At 41.2% G+C, this 9,842-nt stretch overlaps 1 protein-coding gene across 1 annotated transcript; it reads left to right on the top strand.

Moving 5' to 3' along the window:
- Window positions 1–1,243: 1,243 nt before the first annotated feature.
- Window positions 1,244–3,654, top strand: LOC135938349 (centrosome-associated protein CEP250-like). Its single transcript, XM_065481965.1, has 5 exons — window positions 1,244–1,901; window positions 1,966–2,105; window positions 2,404–2,847; window positions 3,045–3,395; window positions 3,445–3,654. Exons 1-5 carry the CDS (start codon window positions 1,247–1,249, stop codon window positions 3,643–3,645), a joined length of 1,791 nt encoding a protein of 596 aa, XP_065338037.1. The 5' UTR covers window positions 1,244–1,246; the 3' UTR covers window positions 3,646–3,654.
- The last annotated feature ends 6,188 nt before the right edge of the window (window positions 3,655–9,842 follow it).

The following is a 9,842-nucleotide window of genomic DNA, read 5'->3' as shown; positions in this document are numbered from 1 at the left end:
AATCTTGGCTTGGCGTGTGTGTGAATTTCAACAAAAAGGAGTGAAGTCACTGAAGCGAATATCGCACATCAGAAACGCGATATTCTATACAAGCAAAAACGAGAAATTTGCAAAATCATGCACATATCAGTCGCTCGAGTCAGCAGTAATAGTGGAATCATCACAAAAGCACATTCATCTGGGGGTTTCTTGCGTAAAAGGGTTGATTTGAATAAATTTTCTGGCCGACGTAAGTTGCAGTGGCGCGCGCTGGAAGACGCGACCGCACACACTGCATGTGTGTGCATTTCGCACTTGGCTGGCAATGATTGCTCCCTCTCTCGAGCAGATTACGAGCGCAATCAATCGTCGGCGAGCAACCCCTTTGGCTGGGGGGCGCCCAAGAAGGAAATGACCGGGCGCAAATTCACGGCTGATGTGCTAATCTGTGTTGCCGGCGCTGAGAACTCTCATTAAAGCGGGATCAGACCCCACCGGCTCTTATTACACGCAATACGCGCGACACAATGTGTCTAAGAGAGAAGTGTATATTTGTTTGCTGTCCACCCCGAAACACGAAGGCTTAATTAATGGCCTGCTTGGGGGATATTTGTTATCAACATTCTCGCAACTCTCGCAAGCTACTTCTCCGTTTTATTGAGGGTGTGATTTGGCACAAAGTACTTCAAAAACTCAAAGACTTTTGACGGATCGCTCCAATGCCATTTACACGTTAATACATACAATTAAAAATAATATAATCTCTATAGCCTAATCTGTAAAGTGCGATCGCAGCCCCCACCCGCCCCCGCACCTAAATCTGCGCGTTCTTGAAGATTTCGACTTGATTTTTTTTTTAATTCACCTAAGAGCTGGATGGCAATTGTGACAGCAATTTACTTCGTTTCACATTAAAAAGCGGGTTTTGCGGTAAAATACACTGTTTTGGCGATTTTTTACACAGAAAATGAATAAGGCCCAAATGAATAAAGCTTCGAGTTTGTTTTTTTAAATCGGAGTTTAGAAGTGATCGTCGGGAACAAAAAGTCGCCACGACACATGTACAGTATTTGAATAGTAAGGAAAGAATATTCTACGTATCCATCAGTCAAGCCAACAGTTCATTTTGCAATAGTTCAGCAACTTTAAAACTTGCTTAGCAATAATTATTTTCCAAAAACAACAATAGAACTAACATAAGTGGTGAATTGTTTACTTCATAAGCGTTCAATCCTGACGATCTATAATTTAATCTTTAGCGTATACGATGAAAGACGATGATGCGGAATGGAAAATCTGCAAAATCAGCCCACAGTCATCAGCTGGCTTGCTAGAGATCAATGAAAACGAGTACCAGCAGACGATGGAGCGAACCATCACTGAGAGAGCCGTCATCGGTATTCCTGAAAGCGAGTCGATGGATTCGGTCGAATTGGACAGACTGCTGGACAGCTTGTCTCGAGACTCTGATCAAGAAACGGACAAATTGTCGGCGTTTGCCATGTTCTCTAATTTTGAGGATCAATTGAAAAAAGAAAGAGAAGAGGCAATGCTTGAAATCAAGTCCAGAGTTTCGAACGATTTGAGCCATTTTGAATCAGCGAGGCAAAAACTCCGAGAGCTTCTTAACCCGATCAAGAGAAGTGAAGTAGCAGAAAGCGAGGAGCAAAAAATTGAAGGAAAGAAAACGGAGGCTACCCTAATTTGTGACAGGTGCAAGGACGTGGATCTGGAAGCCTTGATCGGAGATAACGCTGAATTGAAGAGGAAACTGGATGACGTCCAGAGTGAACAAAGTGATAAAAAATTCAAGTGCATTTGTGAGATGAGGTACGAGGTCGACAAAATGAAACTACAGGAAAACTCGCTGCTCGAAACAATATCGTTCAAGAAAGAGAGGCTTGAAACACTCGCAACGCAATGTTTGTTACGCAAAATAATTTGATGAAATATATTTTATTCATGAAACGATGTACCATTTTTCAGGCCATGACGTTGAATTGCAAATAGAACAGAACAAAATCAAACTCTGTAACAGGCTTTCTGAGGTGAAAAAGATCGATAGCCTTTTGATTTCTGCTGTAGAAACTTTTAAGTCCAAATGCAAGCAGATACAAGAATATGAGGTAATATAATTCAATTTAAAATTGCTCTATATAAGCAATATTAAAAATGATAACTTTCTATAACACTCAAGGAAAGGAACAATGTTTCAATAGAAATAATGTAAAGATAAAAAAGAGAAGCTGATAAGACACTACATCATAGTGTCTTAAGCTACACTTAATTTTTAGTTCAATTGGATTTTTGAATTACTCTTATGTGGAAATGCATACAGATAGAGTAATCCGGCAGAACAAATATAAAATCTAAATTTAAGACTTATCTTTAAGAAATGCAAACATAACACTTAAAATTTCTCAGATGGATAGCAAGCGAGCTGATGGAAAAGGGAAGAAAATGCGCGAGGACGTACAAACGTCTTCCGCCAAAATCAATGAGACCGAGAAACGGATCAAAAGCTTGCATTCACAGCTGGCTCAGTTGCAAAATGAGTGTTGTCAGAAAGAACAGGCAGTGCTGAAAGAGCGGAGTACTTTGGTGAAGTTGGACGATGTAGCTGTGAAGTTGCGCAGCGAAATAAAAAACCTGAAAGACGAGATACAGATGCTGTCTGAGTCATCCAAGTACCATCGCAGCGAGGTTGAAGCGCGACAAAAGCAGGTGCAGGCGCTCATTCTGGCCGAAAAGCAATTTGACGAAGAGCTGAAGCAGCAGAGGCGCGCTAGCAATGCTCAAATGCAGGCTGTCGCCACTGAGGTTGAGCGAACAAGGACACTCAAACTCGTCGCTGACGATTATTTAAAGGTAGAAACTTTTAATTATTTTATTTTGATATTTCACTAATTATCTAAAGTTTTAAATGTGTGTTAATTCTTGCTAAGACTGTTAATTCTTGGACAAAAAGTAGCTTGTGTAAACACTTTAAAATAGATTAAATTTTCCACATTCACGTTAAATATTTTTGTTAATAGAGTAATTAATTCATATAAAACAATTCTTAGGAGGCGCAATCGATTTCTGACACTTTGAAAACACTGCGCGCCAGCAAGACGAGTGTTGACAAAGAGTTGGAGGAGCTGAAACAGAGTCTTGAGTGCGCCGATTCACAGTTGGAGAGCGAGCTGGACCGGCTTGAGGCACTGAGGGAGTCGATGAAAAATGTGCAGGGTGAGAGGCACTTGGTTGCCAAGACATTGATGAGTCAGGTCCAGCGAGACCGAACAAAAATCCGCGCTCTGCTCGATGATATTGAGGCCCAGAGTCTGGTGATGTGCGAGGCCATGTACATCAAAACCCTCATCACCAGAGACACAAAGCAGCTGGAAAGAGATGCTTGTGCAGGAGAGAAAAACGTATGAGCACTTCAAAGACATGCTGATAATTCATTATTTGACCTCTTAGGTTCAGCAGGAAGTGTTTGACCTGGAGCACAAAATAGACCATTACAAGCAGCTGATCGCGGCGCTTGGCACAAAAATAAAACAGTCTGATGGGGACGATGATTTTGACGAACAAGTAATCCGGCTCACCTATCACAGAATGAGGCTGATCGGTGAAAACGAAATTGATTGCAGCCATCCTGAAAGGAATGATAGCAATTAGCATCAGTAGATTCAAGAGCATTGTGAGTACCAAATTAAACAGAGCTATATGAGATTATACTGTGGGTTCAGGAATGCTATTAATATATATTTTTAAAACATAGACCAAAAATTAAATCACAGCTAATCTGCTCCTAAAAGTTTTTGCGTGTAAGCGGGAAGCACTCCACCTGCTGAATTATGTATTATTTTTGTCTCCCTATTACAATGTCATGTTGATGTCTGCCCTTTCGCAGAAGGCACCGTTATTTTCCCAACATTCTTAATGATTGATTCATTGACGTGGAGAATTCTCTCAAAGCCATACAACGTTTAGTAGGATGTGTGACACAAAAACTGAAATTAGCCACAAAAAACGTCAAGCTGTGCATATTTGTGGGTAAATGGTATATTCTAGATTTTAATTGGTCGTATTTTTTTCTTTTACCCACTGTTGAGTTGATTTGTCATTTCATTGAACAAAGGGACATTTCATTAAAAAATAAACATCCTCTATAAAAGCCACAAAATTTTATGATAATTAAGGAAGGGCACACGAGATTTCTTAATTAGACCATTAGAAATGACATGTAAATGTTGTGATACATTTAAGGAAATAAAAGTCTAACGCCAGCAATTAAATGAGAATGGCGTTCAGCGTTCAGTCTTATAGTTTAGGTATTGTCACATTATTTCGGCGATCTCTTTTCTCGTTTCGATTTAATATAGAAAGCAGGCAGTAAAACGGCGCACGTCGATAATCTGAATAATCGCACTGCATGGTCGTAAAAGATGCACGCACGCCAGTTTATCTGCATTGATTCAGTGCGAGAGCGGTTTTTGTTTGCTCTCGCACCAGCGCATAAAAGCGAGGATCCTGCTTCGGCAGAGTGCAATATCTTTTTTTATACTATTCCTCCCTAGAAATGAGCGCAGGAGGGCTTGGCATTGTTGTTATATCATTATATATGTGCATACGCGAACGGAACGGCCGCACTGCTCTCTCCGCCGCTCGTCTTTCTGCTCTCATCGTAAAACGTGCAAAAAGACAGAAAAGAAATCTCTTTCTCGCTTTTTATCTCGCGGTACTCATTGGCTGCTGGGCAATACCTTAAATCGCGCACATAAAACACGCCACGCACAATAAATCTCGGATTGTATTATTTCGTGAGTGATATTAAAAGGCCGGCGCAAAAAATAGCATCAGACGCGCAAGGGGGTGGATGGATGATTCGGGCGCACATCTGCTGAGTCAAGTGCCGCGCGGACTCATCAAACCGAGAGCATTCTGCATGCACCAGTAATCAGTTTATTCAAATGAACAAGACAAAAGTCGTGTCGACCTGCCCCATGCGTTCGCCTGCCTATCAATGCATCTGCGCCGCGGTAATCCTTTAATACGCGGTGCGGCCTTTAAATTTCGAAAAAGTATATTTGCCACTCGAGCGGTTTAACTAAAAGCAGATTAGCCAAAAGGGTTGATTCCGTTGACGGATAACAAAACTAATTTTTGACGCTGCAATTGCTTTTCGCGTCCTTTGTGCCGTGTTTGCCGACACGACTGCAACTTTTCCGACCATTTGGCGGAATAAGCTGCTCCGATTAATTTGCCAGCTGATAGAGTAATTGATAATGAAAGGGGAGAACAGAATGTGCGCGTAGAATGTGATCGATTGTTGTCATCTCATAAAAATTCATTGACGTGGTTAAAAGCAATTCTATAAATAAGTACAAATCAGCATAATAAATAGCAATCCAAACGCAGCACGTGCTAAATACAATTTTTTCATGATCCACAGATACGATCAAAATAATTCTCATAAATGGAATGAGGCCCATCAGAATCTGAATATATCTCAAATTTAAAAACCATTTTTAGTCCACGCATTTTTAATGGATTGCAAAGTGACATATAATAAATGAGTTTTAGCACGTTTGTGTAGTATTTTTTATTAACCCACGAAGCACTAGTATAAAATACCACATTTTGCTATTTCTTGTAATGACAATATGCAATTTTCTGGCGTGTGTCACTTTTTCAGAGTGAATGTTTGTGTGTGACAACAGAATTTTCACTCAATCTCTTTTTATTTATGCTAGCAATTGACTTGGCAGTCAATTGTGTTCAACGACTGGTGATAGAGAATTCTCCGAAGCTTTAACAAAATGCAGTGTGTGAATTTTATTTTGCAGGTAATGTGGTACTGATGAGACATGAGACATGAGACCTGAGGGATTGAAACAGCTGCTGTCCCATATGATTCCTTCAATGCAAAAAATTCACAAATACATTGTCCATTCTAAAAACAAAAAAATAAATGTTCAATCAAAAAGTAATACAGATGGAAAATTTTCATTCTGTTTCTTAAGAAAAAATTCTAAAACTCTTAGTTACAAATAAATCATGAAAAGAGGTAGTCACAAATCATCGGTCGGCGGCGACACAAAGCATAATATACTTTTGTACCCAGAAGTGCGTACTCGGCTGTTCATTTCATACGTATTGACCAGCGTTTGGTCAAACCGATCGGTTTCCGTCCACTTATGAAATTTCATTGTGGCCCTTGGATTCATTACCGGCCTTTGTTGTTCCCTCCGCTCCCGCTCCCTGTCTGCTGATGCGATAAATAAAGAGAGCAACAATAATTCCCTTTTCCTGCGAATCGGACTTTATGACCAAACTGCATTAGGCCGGCCGCATTGTTCGCGACTTGTTGACTTCTCAAGAGGTTATTCAATCGAACAAAGAGCACATCTTTTTTATGATTACTCTCGCTCTTCTCAAAGCGGCACTCTCGTCGCGGCGCGTCATTGCCGAAAGAATTACGAGCCTTTCGTGAAATATGACAGGTAAAAAGGCTTTTTGGCTGTAAAAAGCGACAGGAAAAGAGTCGTTGAGACGCACGCAAGCGTAAAGGCCAATCTCTTGCGATATTTTTAATCCATTTTTCGGTTCTTTTAGTGAAAAATAATCCACTGGCCTCCTAAAGTGAGTATCAAGTGTCAGGAAATTAATTTCCCCCAGAATCACCATTAGCAAATTAAAAGTACAGAGGAAATTCCCAATTAATCGCCAAAAGCCATAATTAGCCGTCAAGCGTCCCCTCAAAGAAGCCTGTCCATTTTTCATTTCTGCAGTAAAAGAGTGTTGTTTGCTTTGGGTGCAACTGAAAAAGATTTTTTCTCCTCGCAAATTGGCTCAGCTGTCGTCTCAGTTTACATTCAATAAGAAACATGGAGAGAGTCTGTGATTGTTTGCTCAGCACGGCGGCTGCCTCCTTTGATGCTGTTGGCGAGGGGCTGTCTGCCTGCTCCTAATAAGAATATCAAATTCACTTTGATAACATCCACTTTGCGGAAAACAAGCTTACTCACATGCACACATACTTGCAGACTGATAAACTCGGCATAAGCGCGCATCCCCTCGCCGCGGCGAGCAGGTTTCGATCAAAATTCAACAGGGGGTGATGCATTATTTTGCATTATTTGTGTGCGGCCGCGACTTATCGGCTGCGGCCGGCCTCCAGCTGTAATAGTCCCTGCAGGGTTTCCTTTATCTTGGTCCACGCAGCGGATTCCTTTTTACTCTGACCATCCTATTTTTTGCTCTTCTTGAAATAACAATGCGGGTGGGAGGTAATTTTTTGACATGCTGTTTCATTATTTTGAATGCGAGAGATGGATGGCCAGAACGTGACTTGGACGGTTTCTTTGTTGGCTTGTTTTCATCTTTCCGTAATTGGCTTGTTGAGCAAACAATGATAATACGACAGGAAAATTATTTTGTTCAACAGACCATGCGAAAAAAGTAAGAAGTTTTTTGGCTGCTAAATATTTGAACAGTTTCCACGTAAAACCTGAAATGTGGCTCTTTTTGATGCATCGATGACATCCCCTCACGTGCACCCCTGCCATTTCTCCTCATTACGCATTTTTTACTAAAATTTTCCGGTAAAATTGGCTCAGAGTAGGCAGCAGGGATTTTTTGCGCTCTCAATGAATAAAAAACGTCGACGCGGTGTAATCACATAATGACGATGATGCGATTTGCATGCTGCACCTATTGTGGCGGCCGTCAATATTCGTAATAATTAGGCGTAAACGCAGGAGGTAAAAAAGCGAGATGACCCGGGCGGGTTTCACATCAGCCAGCCGAGCGGCAACATTGGCATTGAGGGGGCGAGTTCGCGGAAGTTTATTAATCGAGAACAAAACGCACGGACTCGCGGTGAGTACATATTCATATCGTAATCCTCTTACGGGATCAAAAAACAACTCGAGCCAGCATCTGTTGCCATTCCGACTGCACACACCTGCAAACACATCGGCCATTTAAAGCCGCCCGGCCGTGGGGTAAAAATTGCACAGGGGTGATGCTGACGAGGGATGATGATGCTGGTCTGCGTCATTTGCACTTGCGGTGGACAAGGACGAAAAAAGCGTCGCCGCTGACCTGGCGATGATGTGATTTTGGGGGTCAGTCTCGTCACCGCACATCTGGCCGCCCATAAGTCATAAAATTATGCACGGCCACTGCATATAAGGGAGCAAATCGAGTGCAGGGGCCGCCGCGTGACCAATCCAACGAGATACAAACGCGCATCGAGACGAGTGTATTTATGGAGAGCGCGCGCGTTCGAACAAATCATCGTCACATGATCACTCTCTTGTTTGCACGCTTCGGATAATTTGATATGTGTGTGCTTGGTCCTGCATGCAGAATGACCCCGGCTTGTGGACATTAATCATGATGGCTTTTTTACGCTCTCCGCGCGTCCGATCTTTGTATGTGCATCTAATTGTTATTGGCTTTTCATTCAGTCGGACTCTTGTTTTTCATAATGTTGTGAACTGGACAGTCATGAATTTTTAACAACTGCTTTCAAAGTATTCACCCGATATGGTCTTATTTTTTAACTGCAATTTAACTGTTCCAAATGACAAGACTTCATTTCAGATTTTTGGGTTTTAATCAATGTTAATTGGCAAATAAAATGATCTACATGATTGCTGTAGGAATTTTCAGAACTAACTGCTGCTTCTGACTATATATCGGACAATACGACGTCATGTAATTCAAGTAAAGCACAACACTTCCATTAATCTGAAAGTCTTGGGGACATTTAACTTGTCAGAAAACTCAGGCAAAAAATCAAACCAGCGTCTCAACAATTCACGGGACCAGATGACGTATATCCTGGTTTTTCCACCCTTATATTGTGAGTAGTGAGATGACGTCACAATGCACTAGCTGCTCTTTGTTTACCACTTGCTTAGTAACATGGCAGCCTTAAGGTTAAAATTATCATCTACCTTTGGTATTTAAACCCTTAATACGGTTCTAACCAAATAAGCAACATCAAAAAGCGTACCGTTAAGGTTTTAGCTTATTTGTAAATTATAAGAAAATTAAGAAAAGGTTTAGAAGTCAATTTTAAATCACAGATTTAAAATTGTTCTGCACATTTAGTGTTTTATATCTGAAAAAGATTGCAACAAAGGCTTTATCTCATCAGCATATTTTTTTAATTAGGCGTGCAATATTGAGACTCAAATTTTTATCAAATCTAACTTAATCAAAACTATTTAATAAACTCTTAAGAAGGCACTCACCGAATCACTGACTTACAAATTTCAGATGAAATGCATTTGAAAACTTTTTAACTGTGCATTAATCACTATTTTAAATAAGTTGACTTCAAATACTGGTTGTAATTCATGAGCTTAGTTTTGGCCGACTCAGTTAAATGTTCGGATTGCACGTCTCAGTAGACATTCGCGTTTCTGGCTTCGGGAAGCGAGACCTAAAACAGAAAATCCATAAACTAGATTAAATCTACCGAACAAAATTCAAGAAGCAGGTCCACAAATAAGCCATTAATCAAAGCGACGTAAGAAATTGCAGCGACCCCCGTTCATTGCATGTACGGCCAGAAGGGATATAAATCAGCGTTATGCCGCAATAAAGCAGAGATTCCTCCGACGCCAGCCGGCCGAATAAATTAAACGAAAAAATCCTGCATTCCGCTCGATTTGCCGCCAACCCAGCTTGGCAGATGCATCAACTGGTTCGAATTCCTGCCGAGGACGACGAAAAATCAAATCAAAAGTGCGGGGGACGCCGCAAACAAATCGCATGTTTATTGAATGAGACGCAAATTAAGCGTGTGCCGGCGGCCTCATTAAGGGTGGCCCGATGGCCCTCCGCCGCCCGCCGCA

This window comes from Cloeon dipterum, chromosome 3, assembly GCF_949628265.1.
Source record: "Cloeon dipterum chromosome 3, ieCloDipt1.1, whole genome shotgun sequence".
In the NCBI taxonomy this organism is placed as follows: domain Eukaryota; kingdom Metazoa; phylum Arthropoda; class Insecta; order Ephemeroptera; family Baetidae; genus Cloeon; species Cloeon dipterum.
The sequence above is the reverse complement of the archived record's forward strand: the minus strand, read 5'-3'. Positions and strand labels throughout refer to the sequence as shown.

What these genes read in the sequence shown, in the direction of transcription:
- LOC135938349 (XM_065481965.1), top strand. Translation starts at nt 1,247, where the DNA reads ATGAAAGACGATGATGCGGAATGGAAAATCTGCAAAATCAGCCCACAG. An exon ending in AGCAGATACAAGAATATGAG is followed by an intron (nt 2,106 to 2,403) that starts GTAATATAATTC and finishes AAAATTTCTCAG; the next exon opens with ATGGATAGCAAGCGAGCTGA. An exon ending in TCGCTGACGATTATTTAAAG is followed by an intron (nt 2,848 to 3,044) that starts GTAGAAACTTTT and finishes AACAATTCTTAG; the next exon opens with GAGGCGCAATCGATTTCTGA.